This window comes from Rhizoctonia solani, chromosome 2 (assembly GCF_016906535.1).
Source record: "Rhizoctonia solani chromosome 2, complete sequence".
In the NCBI taxonomy this organism is placed as follows: domain Eukaryota; kingdom Fungi; phylum Basidiomycota; class Agaricomycetes; order Cantharellales; family Ceratobasidiaceae; genus Rhizoctonia; species Rhizoctonia solani.
The window spans coordinates 1,548,863-1,566,714 of record NC_057371.1 but is presented as its reverse complement, the minus strand read 5'-3'; the positions used below and the strand labels follow the sequence as shown (position 1 = coordinate 1,566,714).

General features: G+C 48.9%; 6 protein-coding genes across 6 annotated transcripts; 1 reads left to right on the top strand and 5 right to left on the bottom strand.

Moving 5' to 3' along the window:
• Positions 1-238: 238 nt before the first annotated feature.
• RhiXN_05108 (uncharacterized protein) lies at positions 239-2,412 on the bottom strand (the record flags this gene model as incomplete). The annotated part of the gene is made up of 6 exons (XM_043324924.1): positions 239-567; positions 622-666; positions 717-1,125; positions 1,523-1,947; positions 1,980-1,999; positions 2,084-2,412. The coding sequence occupies 6 exons, from the start codon at positions 2,410-2,412 to the stop codon at positions 239-241; spliced, it is 1,557 nt and encodes a 518-aa protein (XP_043177343.1).
• Positions 2,413-3,391: 979 nt separating this feature from the next.
• On the bottom strand, positions 3,392-7,815 carry RhiXN_05107 (carbamoyl-phosphate synthase; the record flags this gene model as incomplete). The annotated part of the gene is made up of 21 exons (XM_043324923.1): positions 3,392-3,463; positions 3,525-3,704; positions 3,764-3,923; positions 3,984-4,000; positions 4,050-4,288; positions 4,330-4,372; positions 4,432-4,506; positions 4,561-4,781; positions 4,831-4,967; positions 5,017-5,222; positions 5,282-5,372; positions 5,425-5,507; positions 5,565-5,927; positions 5,980-6,096; positions 6,150-6,218; positions 6,270-6,628; positions 6,692-6,845; positions 6,902-7,116; positions 7,161-7,223; positions 7,283-7,619; positions 7,669-7,815. The coding sequence occupies 21 exons, from the start codon at positions 7,813-7,815 to the stop codon at positions 3,392-3,394; spliced, it is 3,348 nt and encodes a 1,115-aa protein (XP_043177342.1).
• An 881-nt stretch (positions 7,816-8,696) lies between these two features.
• Positions 8,697-10,235, bottom strand: RhiXN_05106 (GDP-mannose transporter 2; the record flags this gene model as incomplete). Its single annotated transcript, XM_043324922.1, has 8 exons — positions 8,697-8,904; positions 8,963-9,079; positions 9,130-9,275; positions 9,334-9,513; positions 9,563-9,631; positions 9,681-9,737; positions 9,789-10,042; positions 10,103-10,235. 8 exons carry the CDS (start codon positions 10,233-10,235, stop codon positions 8,697-8,699), a joined length of 1,164 nt encoding a protein of 387 aa, XP_043177341.1.
• A 386-nt stretch (positions 10,236-10,621) lies between these two features.
• On the bottom strand, positions 10,622-11,467 carry RhiXN_05105 (uncharacterized protein; the record flags this gene model as incomplete). Its single annotated transcript, XM_043324921.1, has 5 exons — positions 10,622-10,711; positions 10,763-10,867; positions 10,986-11,138; positions 11,192-11,297; positions 11,358-11,467. The coding sequence occupies 5 exons, from the start codon at positions 11,465-11,467 to the stop codon at positions 10,622-10,624; spliced, it is 564 nt and encodes a 187-aa protein (XP_043177340.1).
• A 284-nt stretch (positions 11,468-11,751) lies between these two features.
• Positions 11,752-14,115, top strand: RhiXN_05104 (uncharacterized protein; the record flags this gene model as incomplete). The annotated part of the gene is made up of 10 exons (XM_043324920.1): positions 11,752-12,049; positions 12,140-12,330; positions 12,384-12,621; positions 12,648-12,865; positions 12,931-13,158; positions 13,207-13,350; positions 13,413-13,524; positions 13,572-13,601; positions 13,652-13,744; positions 13,793-14,115. The coding sequence occupies 10 exons, from the start codon at positions 11,752-11,754 to the stop codon at positions 14,113-14,115; spliced, it is 1,875 nt and encodes a 624-aa protein (XP_043177339.1).
• Positions 14,116-14,286: 171 nt separating this feature from the next.
• RhiXN_05103 (gamma-tubulin complex component 5) lies at positions 14,287-17,687 on the bottom strand (the record flags this gene model as incomplete). Its single annotated transcript, XM_043324919.1, has 16 exons — positions 14,287-14,541; positions 14,592-14,657; positions 14,709-14,771; positions 14,824-15,056; positions 15,120-15,460; positions 15,511-15,694; positions 15,743-15,839; positions 15,889-16,037; positions 16,098-16,251; positions 16,302-16,396; positions 16,448-16,652; positions 16,703-16,831; positions 16,893-17,288; positions 17,337-17,410; positions 17,461-17,522; positions 17,572-17,687. 16 exons carry the CDS (start codon positions 17,685-17,687, stop codon positions 14,287-14,289), a joined length of 2,619 nt encoding a protein of 872 aa, XP_043177338.1.
• Positions 17,688-17,852: the final 165 nt, after the last annotated feature.

Here is a 17,852-nt window from a genome sequence, read left to right as displayed (position 1 = left end):
TTATGTCCAAAAGAAGCTATATTATCACCCAGCCATGTGACACAAATCCAACGTATATATGCAAGCACGTGTAAGAGGGGGATAGATCAATTCAGAACGCACACACAAGCTACATCATACTTATAACAGGATATAGAAAAACATCAATATACGAGTATCACAATCAAGACATCGAGGGAAAGCACGAGATATACACAGCGTCCGGTTCATATCCAGCGTTAGGGTTTCTCCACATTATTCAAGCCCACAGAGTTGGCCCGTTCGCGGGACTACGCGGGGGTAAACTAACGCTCTCAATGGGCGGAGTCTTTGCGGCCACGCTTGGCCGCTCGCGGGTTCGCTCCCGCTCATCTACACCGTTTTCTGCTATCCCAGCCTCATCAATGCCACGCTTAACCCCAGCGAGCATTACGTCTGTTCGACGCAGCATGTCTTCAAGACGAGCTCGCTCAGCTCGGAGATCCACATAGTGCTTTTCGAGTTCAGCGCGTGTAGGGATCGGTGGGGAGTTCGTAGGGTCATGGGGGCCGTGGTGATGGAGCGGGGAAGGTGAAACTGCATGGACTGCTGAAGATACACTCATGAATAGACGTATTTTGATTGACCCGAGGGTGCACTTACCAGAAGCGCCCTCGTCCCTTTCACGAGGAGGGGCTCCCAAATAACCTGGGGCATGCCCACGTTCATTATTATTTCCTAAATTAATTGGGGGTAACTCGAGACCCCCATGAGGACTTGAGAAACGTCCTCGGTTATTATATCGACGGTCGTCTTCCATTCCGGGAAGCGTAGGAGGGGGTAGGATACTATCACGATGATACTGGGCTGCTGGACTCGTCGCTGAAGGCTCGACAATGCTGCTTCGTCAATATATCTCGCCAGAGGCACAGGGCTCCCAGCGCCGTTTTCGCCCTGGCTGGATGTACTCGGAGGCCCAGGAGGGGGGAGACCAAGAGGAGCGTTGGGGTCAGGTACAGGTGCGGTCTGTTTCGCCTTTCGTTGTCGCTTCTTCTTGTGTTGGGAGTCCAAGTCTACCGTATCGTTCTCGAGCACACCGTGGATTGTTCCGTCGGGGCCACGGCCGACAGCAACTAGAGCTTCAGCTGCAGCTGTTCCGCTTGTTTGCTGGGCCCGGCTGCAGTCACTCGTTTCCTTCGCTTAATAACCGATTTTTTCATTGCCTCCGGCCGATGTGTTCCGTGAAGTTTGTGATATAACCCTGAACACGCATTGAAAACGGTAAGTCAAACCGCATCTTTCGAGGTGGGGGGAAAAAATGGGGAAAAGAAGAGCCTTATCTGATAGAGTAATATCAGATAAGATCGGTTGGGCTCCGCAGGTGTTGTCTGATAAGATGCAAGGCCAAAAGTGAATGTGTCAGCACCACCAAAAATCGGGCGACACTATACCAAGTATCGCAATGTGAGAGATCCCCCACGAAATACGTAAAAGTTGAATAGGGTGATAAGAGAGAGAAGGGAGTGTTTTATCAAACGTTGTATCAGTAAGAAAAGTACCTTACCACAGGCGTTACAAATGTTATTCCCGGCATCATCCCGTCGCCAGAGTGGGGTAGTGCTCGTCCCACAATTGGTACAGCTAAGGGCACCGGGCGCACCGGAAGGGCGATCCGATAGACCGGGAGTGCGGACCTGACCTGTGGTTGGTCGTGCGAGCTGGCGGCGGCCATGTTATTGTTGAAGGCAGGACAGCCTGCACAGGCAGAGGCTCCACCAGTCCCATCGCAACGACCATCGCCAGGACATGTTCCCCCGGGATGCGAACCTGGGCCTGTGGCTGTGGCTGCAGACGTGATTGCTCCCGTGGGTTCGTTGAGACCAGTGGGTGACACAGCGGGTGGTTGTTGTGAGACAAATGTGTAGCTCGGTGTCGACGTGCGTCCGAGTGTGACAGGCCTGGGTTGACGCCGTGACTTGGCATAGAGCCCTGTTGAGTGCACATAGTCAGTGGGCACATACACAATCGCATATGATCAGGCCTGAAAACGAACCGCACTGGCTCGGAGCGATCATCTGAGCAACAACAACAATTGACTTACCACACGCATTACATATGGACCGACCCTCTGTATCCCGCCTCCATAGCGGAGTGGTCTCTGTTCCGCAGTTGGCACACGACTGGGCCGTGGTGGGGGTCGCCGGAGCCGGGAGCTGAAGCTGAAGCTGGAGGCGGGGGGACCGGGGTGGCAGGAGTCGCGGGGGTGGCAGGGGCAGGGGCGGTGGTCGCAGCAGACCAGGGAGAGGCGGGTGTTTTTTCAGCAATGGCAGCAGAGTGGGGCTGGGAGAGCATCTGGAGCGCAGGATCGACGATGAGCTGGGGCCGCGGAGGCGACGAAGGCAGTGCTAGGACTCGCAGTGACTCGGGGTGGTTTGCAGCGGCCGTCTGAGCCATAACGACAGATTTATCAGACAATTAGGCCCACAGGCTATTACACACGTCGATGGGAGACGGGTGTCCGTTTGGCAAATGACTGTTGTCCAAAAGTGATGCGGCAGCAGAAACCACCCATTCTGGTTCGGCTTGCGCTTCTGTTAAGCGCCCGGTCCTTAATCGGGCTCACCACCCAATCAGCGCCAGGTTCTTTCCAAGTCTTATCTCAGATAAGATTTCCCGTCCCTGACCATCGCTGATTATCTACGCAAAGACGCGATGTAGCGATATCCTCCCAGGCGTTCTCCAGCGGGGATGTCTGAAACTCGATAAGTTTGCTCCAGTCGGTTGAGACAAACCAAACTGTTTACTTTCACGGGTCAGGAAATTATGTCACAATCACCAACTCGGTCGCTCCCGTCATCCGCGCTCATGGCTCATGAGTTGTATGCGTCGACCACGGATTTAGACATTATTGGGGCACTCTCACATAAAGGTTCCTCCACCCTCAATTTTATCTCCCCGCTTTCACTCTCTGATGATCGGAAGCCGATGTTGCCATCGTCGTCTCTGGTAACTTGCCGCATATAGCTATCATATAGCGCTCTCCGCGGCCTGACTTGGCCCAGATTGGCCCTTCCTCGTGCCCTCCGTGCGCTCTCGGTCCCCTCCACGTGTCGGTCTAGACACTCAGCCATCGAGTTCCATGGTACGTACAAAAAATCACCAACACTCAAGTACGTTGTACCCCCAAAATGCTAGAATTTAGGCTACGGCCACTACACAAGATTAAACTATGGCCAGCTCTCGCGGTCCCATCGCTCCTCGCACAGATTGCTCAACGAAACCAGACTCTTCGTCACATTGAGAATACAATGATATTTCCATTTGTTGGCCCGCAAATCATGACCCGATACTATACATCCATCAATCTTATCTCCCCGAAAAAAGCACCCAATACGTCGTCACTCAGTGAACAATCTCGACAGATCTCCCTGGTTCAGGCTGTCACCTTCTGAAACACAACTCGCTTGATGTGTCCCGAAACAGGCGCAGAAACAGCGCTCTCCATCTATAGGGTCGAGTATGGATCAGCTACGGAGGCTAGGAAACCAAACTATGGGATCATTTACCTTCATGGCGCTCTGCACACACAAGATGTCTCCCTTCTTCACCTCCTGGCCTTCCTTAACCCGAACCTCGACGACAACACCAGACATCGGGGCTCCGACCGAGCCAGGCTCTGACGTAGCCCTCTCACGACGCACGGCCTCTGTCGCAGCGGACTTGTCCTCGATGGGAACGGCACGAACCTACCGTCAAAGTTGTAATCAATTCATCTGCCGACACGGCCAATTATTCGCCAACTCACCTCTCCGTTGACCTCGAACCAAACGTCGCGCAGTCCGCGAGTCTCGTCCACACTTCCGATGGCCATGAGACGGATGATGAGCGTCTTGCCCTTTTCGATTTGGATGTGCATTTCCTCGCCTATCTCAGGTTTGGCAAGGAAGAAACGGGTAGGAAGAACACTGCATACACACGTCAATGATCTACTCCAATTCAGTTATCCGGAGCACAAAGCCACTAACCTCAAATCGCCGTACTTCTCGAGCACAGCTTGGTACTCTTCAAACACCTTCGGGTACATCGCGTACGACGAGATCCGCATCATTAATGTGCTTCCCAAACTTGGCACGCAAATCGGCCTTGATCTGCTTGAGGTCAAGGGGCTGCAATGTCGCACCAGGGCGACCGTCGATACGGGGCTTATCACGAATAATGTTGGTACGGAGCGGCTCTGGGAACCCGCCGACTGGTTGGCCAAGGTATCCTTGGAAGAACTCGACAACAGACGAGGGGAAATCAAGGGATGCAGCACGTTCGATGACGTCCTCTTCGAGAGACCGTTGGATACCATGAACTGGGCAAAGTCACCAACAACCTTGGACGATGGCGTGACCTTGATGACATCTCCGCACTGTCAAGGAGAGTTTGTGAGAAAAAATCTCAGACGTTTCGCCAAACGCATAGACTTACAAGTTCATTGGCCTCCGCATATCTCTTCTTGATCTCCGCCCATTGGCTACCCAATCCAAGCTGAGACGCTTGGAACTAGGAAATGCATCGTTAATGCTTTGGTTGATTGGGTTCTCTAGCTCAGCTTACCATAAGGTTGGTGTATTGTCCTCCAGGCATCTCGTGTTCGAACACACTGGAGTCGGAAGCACGAACGTTGGCCTCGAAGCAACTGTACAGCAAGCGGATTTGGCTCCAGTACTGGTTGATGGCCTGGATGTCGTCATAACGGATACCAGTTCCGAGGTGAGTCTGCTCGAGGGCGGCGCACACAGCACCCATCGAGGGCTGGGAGGTTAAACCGGACATGCCTAGGAATATCATTACGTATCATCCAGAGTGAATTCTGGTTGAACTTACTATCAATGGCAACGTCAACAATGTCGGCACCGGCAGCGGCAGCAGCGATCATGCTAGCAGTGGAGATACCCGCAGTGTCGTGAGAGTGAACATGGATGGGGAGGTCGGGGTACTTCTTGCGAATAGCTCCGACAAGCCTAGATAGAAGGTAAGTACAGTGGAATTGTACTATGTGTGAATGCTCACATAGTTGCGGCCTGGGGCTTCAACAAGCCAGCCATATCCTTGATGCAGAGAATGTGGATGCCCTCGTTAACTAATTGATCAACAAAGTCGAGGTAGTATTGCAAGGTGTACTTGGTCTTCTTGGGGTCGGCAACGTCACCGCTGTAGCAAACGACGGCCTCGCAGACACCGCCAGCCTTCTTCGCCGCGTCGATACCAAGACGCATCTTTAAAACAAGGATTGGGTTTGTTTATGGTAATAGGGGTAATAATGTATCAGACCCACATTTTCAAAGTAGTTGAGCGAGTCAAAGACACGGAAGATGTCAAGACCACTCTCAACGGCCTTGCGCGAGAACTCGTAGATAGCATTGTCACTAATTATAATAGTAAGCCAAAAGAGTTTCCTCAGTTGTCTAGTAAACTCACGGGTAGCTAGTGTATCCTACGGCGTTGGCACCACGCACAAGGGCTTGGAAAGGAATGTTGGGAACGAGCTTCCTGAGAGTACGCTGCGGAGGTTCGCGTATTAGAACACAAACAAGTCCAAGTGTATAAAAACAACTTACGAGACGCTCCCAAGGATCTTCGTACAAGAACCTCATCGCAACATCAAATGTCGCACCACCCCAGCATTCAAGAGAGTAGGCATTAGCAAGCGCCCAGCTGGTCTCCTTGGCAATGTTGGCCATGTCAATGGTTCGGAGGCGAGTGGCGAGCAAACTCTGATGGGCATCACGCCAGGTAGTGTCCATGATCAGCACACCTGGGTACTCGCGGACAGCCTTGGCAAACGCTTCTGGTCCTTTCTCAACGATGATATTGCGCCAACCGATCTCGCATGGTACTGAAGTGTCGAGTGGGGGTCCTTCGGGATCGTCGCGGTTGGCAAGCTTGGGTATTTCGATCTCCTGCTTGAGACCTGGTTCTCCCTGACGTTTTGTCAGAACAAGGCTAAATTGATCTTCGAAAGGGGAACCCTACCATTTGGCCCTTGATCGAACTGCCGTTCACAGCGAGATCGCCCAAGTAGCCGAGAAGTTTCTGAGCACGGTTCTGGGTTTGGACAAGCTTGAAGAGCTCTGGAGTATCATCAATAAACTAAGAGAAGGACGTGAGTTCGTTCTCCATATGAGATAGTTGTTCCCACTTACGGTGGTCCAGGTCTTGCCGTTGATGAAGACGTCATGCGTCAACAGACGGAACAGGAACGGAATGTTGGTCTACAGCGGGAGTGAATTAGCCCAAGCTATTGTAGATAGTATCCGACAGACCTTGACACCACGGATACGGAATTCGACCAGTGCGCGGAGCATCTTGCGCCTGGCAACCTCGTAGGTTGCACCGCTGACGGAGCACTTGACAAGCAAACTGTCATAATGAGGAGTAATCTGGGCGCCTGCAAAGCCAGAGCTAGCATCGAGACGAACACCGTTACCACCAGCACTGCGGTATACCTCGATCTTTCCGGTGTCTGGTTGGAAGCCTGTAGCCGGATCTTCAGTAGTAATACGGCATTGGATGGCGAAGCCTCGTTTGGTGATGGCCTCTTGAGTAAGACCGAGCTGGGCGAGGGTTGCACCCGCAGCAATCTGGATTTGGGCAGAGACAATATCAAGCCCGGTAATCTCCTCTGAAGTACCAAACCAGATTTGATTAGGTTCAGATGTATTTGTAAACATTACGAAATGCTTACCAGTGATTGTATGCTCGACCTGAATACGGGGGTTGATTTCGATAAAGTAGTGGCGGTTTTGTGAATCGACGAGGAACTCGGCTGTGCCCGCATTGCGGTACTTGACATAACGAGCAATCTTGAGGGCGTCGTTCAAGATAGCCTGGCGGGTTTCCTCTGGGAGGTGGGTCGCAGGCGCAACTTCGACGACCTTTTGGTGGCGGCGCTGACGGAGCAGTCACGCTCGAACAAGTGGATGCAGTTGCCTTCTCCGTCAGCCAAAAGCTGGACTTCAATGTGCCTTGGGCGTTCGAGGAAACGTTCGATGAAGACGGTACCGTCACCGAAAGCGCTCTTGGCTTCGCTGACCGCACGCTCAAACGAATCCTTGAACTCTTCAATGGAACGGACGACACGCATTCCACGGCCTCCACCACCCATGGCGGCTTTGATAATGACGGGAACCCGTGCTCTTTCACGAAAGCATCACCATCGGCATAAGTTTCGACCGGGCCGGGAGTTCCGGGAACAACAGGAACACCAGCCGCAACCGCTATTTAACGCATTTATGGTCATTAATTTATTCTGACCAAATAGAGGTTTTTATCTTACCGATGTTGCGAGCCTTGGTCTTATCACCGAGTCCATCGATGACTTCGGGTGTGGGTCCGATGAAGGCAATTCCAGCCTCTTCGACTTTTCGCGCAAAGCTCGCGTTTTCAGACAGGAAACCGTATCCAGGATGGATCATATCGACACCATGCTCGAGAGCGATGCGGACGATATCGTCTTGAGCAAGATAGGCAGCAACCGGAGTCAATCCAGCACCAACTTGGTAGGCCTCATCGGCGCGCTGCCTATGAGCAGACATGCGATCTTCGAAAGAGTAGATAGCAACGGTATGCATCGCGAGTTCGTGCGCGGTTCTGAATACACGGATCGCGATTTCCTACATTCAAGAGTCAACAAGGGTTCTGATCGTGTCTGATAGTACATACACCACGGTTGGCGACGAGCAGCTTGGTCAGAGGACCATGGTGCCCCGCACCTTTACGGCGCATAGAGTGAATGGTATGAATAGGGGTGCCGGGGATGCTGGCGATACCGCCGAGCGCCGACTTGGGCGTGCTGAGATTTCCAGACATAATGTAAACCCACTGATACACGTAGAGATGTGATAGGAGTGGAGAGAGAGAGAGTGGGGATAGGGCGAGCTCTGAGCGAGTCTGTTTTCAAGAGCTGCGAATTGGGTTTATTCGCACGCTCCATCTCCAGGGTCCCGATGTATATCAAACCCTCAAATTGCCATTCTGGGACGGATACTAATCTACTTCCTGCGTACTTCCCCACGAATGCCAAGTCAATCAATTGCTATTCCGCCTTTCATCCACATAGATACGCTCTTGGTTCCTCATAATGGGCTACTTGGCTGCCTATAGCATGTATCTAGCGCCCAGAGTACCCTACTGCGGGTGTTGCTTAGGCCGCATTTGGGTTATAATATTCAATTTTTATTCCCAGGTGCGAGGTGAGCGGCAGAGTGGGCGTATCCCTTCCCACGACGCGGCCCCAAGTCAATTCGATTACATACGCCTGCACAAGACGTCTATACCTGAGATTCCTGTCAGTGGATGAACTCTCAAGACTTTCCTGGGAGCCGATATCCTTGGCTACTTTCCGTATGTGCCCGAGGAAGGCTTGTCCCAAGTCACACACACTAGACGACGTGGTTTACTGATGCAAGAATTGATTTCCGTTGGCTTAGCTATCGACTTCGATCCCGAATATTGCCCGAAATAGCTTGCTATAACCAGATACGTAGCAAATGCCGAGCTTATCCTGTCAGTTGCCTGTGCGCAGATCGTTCGCGTTGGGCGTTATTTTGATTTAAGAACGCTCCCCGGATCTCTCCCAGGCTAAAGTCCGCGAGGTCGTTGGTTCTCACGAATCGGGGTTCGATACCATAAGATAGGAGTCGATATTGGACAGTGTATATTAGTCACTGTAAATGCAAGGAGATGATTGGCTATGCCCTTCTATGCATAGGTAAAGATTCCACAGAACCAGGTCCGGCCTTCTTCTCGGCCTTTGCCTGGTTATTTTTGGCGATGGCATAAACGACTCCGGCGACGAATCCGATGGTGATCGCTGACACCGAGGAAAAGTTTACAGGGTCGCCAAAGAAGATCATGCCAGAGGCGGCTACTGGAAGTTTATTCAATGCTCCAACCATACTATAATAGACCGCATGATCAAACTACTACACATCGACGCTTGAAGGTAAAGACTAACCTGTAGGTTGTGCTACTCGTGACTCGGACACACCAGGCGGTAGTGTATGAGATAAACACGGCTGCTGCTCCGGACATAGCCATGAGACTCAGTAATACGTTGCGGGTTGCAGGCGGGCTATCATAAATGTCAGTATTGAGCCAGGAGACTGAATAAAGTTCACTTACAAATTAGCATCCATATTCTTCTGGTTCCATTCTTCGAATAGCAGTGAGAATATGGCTAATACAGGAATAGACAGCAAGTTATTATAGAACATTGTATCCCAATCCTTGAATCCAGTAGACTTGATCCTCTTCCTCATCGTTAATACCTAGCAGATACCTTAGCACCGTACTCCACCACAATTTTACATCAAGATCCATGCTTACGTAGGTTGCAGTAGTAATGCAGTTGAATCCCATCCACAGATATCCTGTGCCAGTGTTCGCAAGGTTCTTATGAGCTTTGCTAGGATCAATTTGGAAGATAGGAGATGCAGCATATTCAGGGAAGCTATTCTGAAATGCTGTAGTGATATCGGACCAGGCAGCAACTACCGAGGACAGGACCTTCAATTTAGTGTCAGCAGTATCCCATGAATGACAGCGGAGGCAATACCATTAACCCAAAAGAAGCCAAGGTCAGCGCCGTTACTCGGCCTCCAAACCAAAGGACTTCTCCATATGCCTGAACGAATAATTTAACGCAGGTTTCTCTTTGAGAAGTCGTTACATACAATCAGGATAATGGTCAAGTTCTTGAATATAGTATAAACGGGAATGCTGAGATATTGCTGGAAGGTTTATAAGTAACTTATAGCATCAAGTTGAGGACCCGAACTGACTAAACTCTTGCTGCCTGTGTAAATCACCAGCACGAGAGCAAAGCTAATAGGAAACCAAGTTTTTGCATCTTGTTTGTCGAAATCGCGAAAGTTGATTAGCCCCAGCTTCTTGGCTAACACCACACAACTAACACCAGTGATAGACTGAATGGCCAAAAAGGCGAAGTTCATATTGAAGCTGGCGCCTGAAAGGACAAATTTATTGGTGACGGTCATTAGGATACTGGCCACGCAGTAGCAGAGAATTGGAGGTGCTATAGATAAATGTTACATTGGTCACACCGTAGATAAAATCAGCCGGATTTGCAACTTACCAGAGACACCCCAGCCTTCGGCATCGGGCTTGTTGGCCAGGTCTTTTCTAAGCTCTACAACATCATCTTTAGGAGCTGATGAGTATCTACCAGACCCATCGCTCGGAGATTTTTGAGTGGGAGATGAAGGCATCTGTGCAAGGTCAAGGGCCAAGTTGGTACGTCTCTATCCACGTTGGGAGCGGTCAACTCCTTGTCACGTTAGTATTTCGCGGATGCCAATATCAGGCCAGGAAATAGGCTATCAAATAGAAAGGGCAGCGCAATATATCAACAATAATGAAAGCAATGGGAAATTTACAACAAGAATTGAGCAATAGCAAACACTAATTGACCGCGGTCACGGAAACCTAAGCTTGGGCGCTAAGTTTAAGATTAGGTAATATTATTAGATCATTGGGTTGTTGGATAAAAGCTATAAATTAATATATACGTAGCAAGACAACAAGATACGGGATATGCATGTCACACAATCCAAAGACAGACACCGAATTGTGATTAATTTGATATTATACCAGTCTAGTCAGCAGTAGTAGTCCCGGCTTCATCTGCAGCTAACATCCATTGTTGCAGTTCTTCATTGTCCATACTGTTAATGATTTTGTAGACCTGAAGAACACATTGAGTTAACAAAGAAAGAGATTAAATTAAGTAAGCTACCTGTTCCACTGTATTCAAGCGGGACTTGATTTCTTGGTCAATTGCTCTGTATTCCGCTCTGTTACGTTGGATTCTTGCAATATACTTGCGATTCTGCTCTTCCAGCTGCCAAAGACTTTGTCTCAGATTGTTAGGTTACAAATAATCAAATGCTTGCCTCGTCCAGCTCCTTTTGCAATTCGGCTTGCTCCTTCTCTAATACTGGCATGACGCGAGCTCTCACAGCAGTGCGAGGATCTATGTCTGGTTTCCATTCGTCCTTGTGGTTTCCATTATCTTCCTCGACTTGTCTCTTCTTAGCTTCAACAATGGCCTCGTCTAAGGCGTCTATCGCTGCACGGGCCTCATAGAGCCGTAGTAGTTCACTGCTCTCTTTCTGTATGCAATAAATGAGTAACCAACGCCCAGCACTAACAACAATCAACCGACCACTAAGGTATCTTTCATGAACTTCGATATCTGCATTCGAATTTCTCCCGCAACACTTGCCTCTTCTTTCACCCATGTTGGGAAACACATCACGAATTGATCCCAACTAAGGCAACAAAAGTGCTCGATAAAATAGCAAAGAGGCGTATAGTAAGTACTCACTTACGTCCATTTCGTACTGCAAGATTGCGATGCGACGTATATACAAGACTCAAAGCGTTGGTAACGCTTGCTTGCTGTTTCGGTGCCTTGATCGGGAGCCAGTAGGAGAGACATCGTATGTCCGATTGATAATCTTTGCAGCCCGGATATGTAATACCCAATGTATAATGTAGACGCTAGCTCTCGTACAAGAGATTGATAGTAAACAGAATGGAGTACGAAGACAAGCCCAAGGATGAGAGTGGTTGATAAACAACCCAAACACGACCCAAACACGGTCACGTGTCGGGCAAGTTAAATATAAATCGCTGCTGGTGGTTGACCTGACACCTAACTCGTCCATACATCTTTCTTCAACTACTCATAGGTAGCAAGTGATTCTTTATAATATTATCAAGATGCCGTCACCATCTACCCCACCCTTGTCGTCTCCGCCTTCGCCCACGGCTCCTCACAAGCTCAAGAATGGCACCCTCCTCACCCCACTTCGACTCACCCGTAGTAAGCTTTCGAATATGGCTCCTCCTACCCCACAGTCACTGGTCACATCGAGGATATCATCCGAAATCCAGGGCCATTCTGGAGAACTTACTTCACACTCACCAAACCAGAAATTTCATTTAGCTGGCGACCCCAACTGGAGAATTCGTGAGGAAAGCGTTTCTCCTCGCGATTCTTGCCACGACAGCCTCGAAGGTTAGACGAAATTTCTTTTTTGTATCATGGAGAAGTCGCTCACGCCAATTTTAATTGGGGTTTGGCCGCATACATTCACACGCGTTCCAGAGGACGAGCAAGCGCCACTACCTACAACCCCGAATAAGTTGACTGGACCATTTACCCCTCAAGTAACCAAGAAGTCTCGGACCCCACTGCGATTCGATCTTCCCAATATCTACATCTCTGATAATCCAACTATACGTGGTAGCTTTACCGACCCTCCGCCCCGGCGACGAGAAATGCGACCGTTATTCAATGTGAGTGATGCTAAGTTTTGGACACCAGAATCAAACTAAGCATGGTTGAACAGAAGTGCTATGACTCCAAAGTAGATCAAACTAAGAGCCCTAGCCGGGCGTTGACCCCACAAGAACGCACAGCCCTCTTTGGATCCCCCCTTTCCCCCGCTTTTAGGTCTCTTGTGGGAACGAAATGCGCATCATGTGGCGGAGATGAGCGACTGTCCCTGCTGGAGCCTTGTCGACATCAGATATGCGCCTCTTGTGTGACAGGATCCCTTAATGTTGTTGGCGAAAAAGACATGATTTGTATGTATTGCTTATCTCCCATCAAGTCCTTTCAGATAGCTCGACCATTCGGACGCATACAGTCGGAAATCTCGCCAAAGTCTCGCCTTCTATGAATTCTTCACGCAGGATTCCCTTCTCTCAAGATTCTTCGGGCTCGCCAGGATCGTATTTCACAACACCATCACGCATAGATACTCGCATCTCTTCAGACCTTGAAGTTGACCTTTCAATAATGGTTTTACGCATCGATAATATTCCCTGGGTATGTCTTGATATGCCACTCATCTAGGCCTTGCGCTGCATCTTACTCGCACTTTCGATGCTCAGGACGTTACCCCACCTATGATTGAAAAATGGCTAGGGAGCCCTACTTTGATCTGCCATGTTCTCTTAGATCGTGTAGATGGCCGGACTCTAAATCACGCTTACGTAGAGACGACGACCGAAAACGCGAGATCTGCCTTGAGAACTCATCAAAACAAGGTGTTAGGATATGGCCGTCGTGCACGTGCAGTCACAATCACTTTGTCGAGCCAGGAGGAACTTATGCATGTTGTAAGTTGAGTTTGCTTTCTTTACACAAGTATTCAACGCTCTATATAGCTTTTCCCTTCCTGGCCCGGAAAATTCGAGGGTTCATTGCCGATTTATGAAACATCGGCTAGCGACTCTCGGTTGTCGGTCACAGGAAACCTACTCACAGAATCAGAACTGGGGATTATTCTGCACTTGATTCAATCCCCCAAGGTCAGTAGTACCTTACCGACCCACGTAAAAGTTCGATGGGCATAACTGATACCATTCCGTAGTCTCATTTTTTAAAAGCGCCCTGCCTTGCGTATTGGTCGTTGATTAGCGTACTCGCCAAAGTTCCTGTGCCCGATGTGTTTGCCCCAGGGACCTTACCTGAGGCATTGTTTGGTAAGTCTAATCGATCAAATTCATCGAAGACATTCTAATGATCTGAGGGGTACGCGATCGGGAAGACATCACCACTTGTGCGTCTGTCAGAGTGCTATATCATGACCTGTGCTAACTTGTCAAATAGTTGCCCTCGAACAATATGAACTTCTTGTTGGCACGCGGGAATATGAACCTCTTGTACACACGAAGCTTATCGACGCAGCGCTTCGGTGCAGAGGTAAGTGTTACAGATTGCTCCGAGAAATACACACTAATACACCCTAAGCATTCACTGATCACCAGCTTAATCACCTATTCCGCTTCACCAATCAGCTCTCTTCAGCAATGCATGTCAACCAACCATCCAACTCAGAGACTCCTATATATTCTCGTAATCAACTATACTTGGCCCCCCCACCTACTGGCGTAATGATACAACCTCAAGGTTTTAATGAAGGTCGCGGGGCAGACCCCGGCCGGTCGGTGATGCTAGAGGCTTGCAACCGTGTCGCTCAAGATTTCGGCCTGGATTCCACGCTAGTGCATGCTTTAGCGGAACGCCTAGTTTTTCATAGTTCGATCGGTGTACCCCCTTCTGAACACCATTGACACTCTCGACCTTCCTTACTCAAGTTGAAGCGTTCGCTTTATTGTTCACTAATTGATGTATGATTATATTATTATGCAAACTGAAATTCTATACCCAATAAAGCAATGAATACGATGATGCGTGCAAAGCAGCATCGGCTAAGAAGAGATGAGGATAAAAATAAAGCACCGTCATCTTCCGTCACCATTAGCAGCGGCCAGCTGACGCTCGCGCTTGAGGCGGTAAAAGTCACTGAAAGATAGACGGACTCCCAAAAACCTACATTCGTAGTCGCTGTGTGTATTGAGTGCAACTACAATCGACATGGCCAAATCAGAGAAGGTGCGGGAGTATTGTTCAACTCGTCTGAGAATTCGGGGTAGCGACTCGGCGTTGTCTCGTGTATACCTTCCAATATCCTCGTTACCAATAGTTGTATACACTCCCTGGGCGATGTTACAGAGAGAACGAAGCACCAAAAACAATAAACACGTACTCTATGCCCATCGCGTTCACTGTCACGTCGTGCAGCTTCCGCCAAAGTGTGGTTGTGGAATGCGTCCTACCTGCAGGTTGAGCACCCAAGCTAGCAGTTGAAAGAGGCTATCCTCACCGTGGCTTCCCTGAATTGAAGAATAGTCTGAAAAGCCTCTCGAACCTGATTGAGTACCGATTCCTAGTATCTGTCATTAATAGTGCATCGAAAAGTTTCGAGTGTCCCATCATACCTCTCTCCCACTCTTGGAACTAATCAACAAGACCTTTTTCTCGATACGCTCAAGGTATGTTTGGTGCGCGTCAATCAAAGCGTCCAAATCACCTTCCTTTTTACGAGTAAACTCGACAAGACGCTTCCACGAAACATCGATAACCTCGAGGTGTGAGAACGATTGCATTTGGCGTATAAAATGTATCATTTCTGCCAACACTATACGGACTTGATGCCACGAACTTTGTAATTCTCCATATAAAACATAAGTTCATGTGATTAAAATCCAGAGAATTGGTCAAGTTAAATACTTACCAGGAACCCGGGCAATTGTCTTTGAGGCGCTAGCCAGCCTTGCCCAACCTTGTGTCAGAGTCACATCCACACGTCGCATTTGCCAGAGGTGTTGGAACAACGTCATATATTTGCGCATGGACTCGGGATCGAGGACCGTGTCCAGAGGTGCATCTACTTTGTACTCGAGTGTGAAAACGTCCCATCCTATTTCGCCGTGAGAATATTCGAGCATCCGTGCGTCCAAACGTCGAATAATATCAGTCGAATCAAAGCGAGCGTTTGAGCGCTCAATGGCAGTATCAAGAGTGGCTGTTAAATTGTGCCTGTACAACGTATTTGCGGGACGAGACAGGTTGGGACTGGAACGATATTAGCTTTGTTTGAGAGGTCAATAACAACTTTTACTGACCCAAGGGCTTCCATAAGTTGATCCGCGAAATCACCATGGCCAAGCATTAGATACTGTTTGAGTGCCAGGAGATGATCCATAAGTTTAAACTTTACAAGGAAGATATCAAATAGTCGCTGGCTTGCAATCTGAAATGCCGTGTCGATAGAATGCTCTAGTCCGGCGATGTCACTGTATTTCAATACTGAACAGAGGGTGAGCCAACAAAGTCTACAAGAATGTCCCGTCTTACCGCTGCCGAATCCATTAAGTTTGTTCCGAGTCTCAATCCAGTCGTTATCGTGGCAGTTGTACCTAATGAAATTCAAGCTTTTGCCTGTTGAGAATATCTTGGCCGACGTCAGGGTAAAGCTTATCTTCGACGATTCTTGAACCAACCTTTCTTCCAAATGCTTCACCCACGAAACTAGGCAGCTTTTCCTTTTTAAACTGGTACTTGCTTTTCCACAATCGGAGTCCTCCAAACGCACTCGATTGACCCGCATCAGCCGATAGCAGTGCGACATCTAGTTCGTCTCCGGAAAGCCCTGCCCCATAGAAGTATGTTGGCTTGCAAACTAGCTTACAGCTTATGTATCGTAACTCACCAGCGAATGCACCTTCGCCCAATCCATTAGCTCCGTTCATGTAGTGATGATGCGCGAGCTCTGGGTTACTTGATACGAAAAATTCGTTAAATGGGTCATGTAACTCTCCTGAAAACAGCCATCTATGTAAGGATATGAAAAAAGGTTTGGAGACCTGGATGTTGGGTGGTGAGTCGAAATCGACCAGGAGATAAGGCTTCGCACCTCTTCCAGTAGAAGATCAGTAAAATTGCGCACAAAAGGATCGCCATTATCGGTGTACGCATGGATAAGGTTGATCAATGTACCACCATGCGCGTCTATTACTAGCTTAGTTGAATTTGATGCATATGTTCAAATACACAACTCACCCGAGCAATTTTCAACACAAACGCTCATCATGCGCAGGCGAAGCCTCCACTCATCTGTCCACACTAGAAGACGTCGTAATGTCAAACCGTTATCTTCAGTAGACTCGAGTGTCGGACCATGTGGAGATGCTTGTGCCTGAGCTTCCAGTACCGCCAAAAGTCGATAGTATTCGGTAAGCTGTTGTTGCAGATGGTGGCACAAACTCTGCTGAGATGTGAGTGAAATCTTATAAATAGCAGAGGCCGGTGGCGAACCTGTTCAATTAGCCCAACTGTCGGTTTACCAGCTTTTAGTTGGACAAACTCCGAAACTCTAGTGAATAAGTAACCCAGTTCTGACAGCCGGTGAATCAGGGTACGAGTCGGAGGTGGAATACTATGCGCCTAAAGATGTCTACTAAATATTAGGCATTCAGACCCAGCAGATGCCAAACGGCATGCTTACCCCATCCTCTACGAAAACTACGTATTGTTCATCTTTGGATTTACTATTGTCAAAACGAACATATTTCCCAGATATTCCCTGGAGGAGATAGAGAACGTCTCGTAACAAGAGATCCTCCGGTAGATGTGAGCGGCCAGCTTTAGTCCTGTATTCTTTTAATATTTCGGCTTTTGATCGAGGTTTCACGCCAGCCGGAAAGGCCATTTGTGGAGGAACAATTGCTGTAGGGCTGATGCTATCCGCTCTTGATCTAGTTCCATTCGTCGCACGAGAGGATGGCCTGGGAGGAGCAAGTAGTGGAAGGAGCTGTGGTACAGAGTCGCCAGGTGACGTGGGATTTGTGGAGGACAACGAATGCAAAAATAGTAAAGATGCATGTTTACGGTTGAGGATTGACTGGAGATCATGTCAATAAAAGCTATATTTGGCACTGCAGGCACGAACTTGGTCTTGCAAGCGAGCAAAGAGGTTAGAGAAACGAACTGCCGTGGCAGGAGAGACATGGGAAGAGTGCTGAACTAAAATCGTTGTGTTAAGCATTGTTATCATATTAAGACACGTTCCATACGCTGTCGTTTAATCAAGTTGCCGAGATGCATGATATCCGTTTCGCGGCTTTGGCCTATGTGACTATTTACGAGATTCAGGCTACTTCTAGTTATTGACATTTATATCTCACCTTCTCAGTATCTCCTGACATGCCTCCACCAGTTCAGCGCGTAATGGCTCGTCTCCTCTTGACTGGGGCACAAGATGTTGCACCAAGCTCGCAAGCGAGCTGTTTATGGAGGGCATCGCTGAGTAGATTTGGTATCAATATTCGCGGAATTTAACAGTGCTTGAGGACGTGAGTTTATTGTAGCGGTAGATAAATTATAGAGGGGAGAGTCACATGATACCCCATTGTGCAGGTGGCAGTGCTTTCGTAGCCCAGAAAGGGCAACGACCGGTCCTAACAAC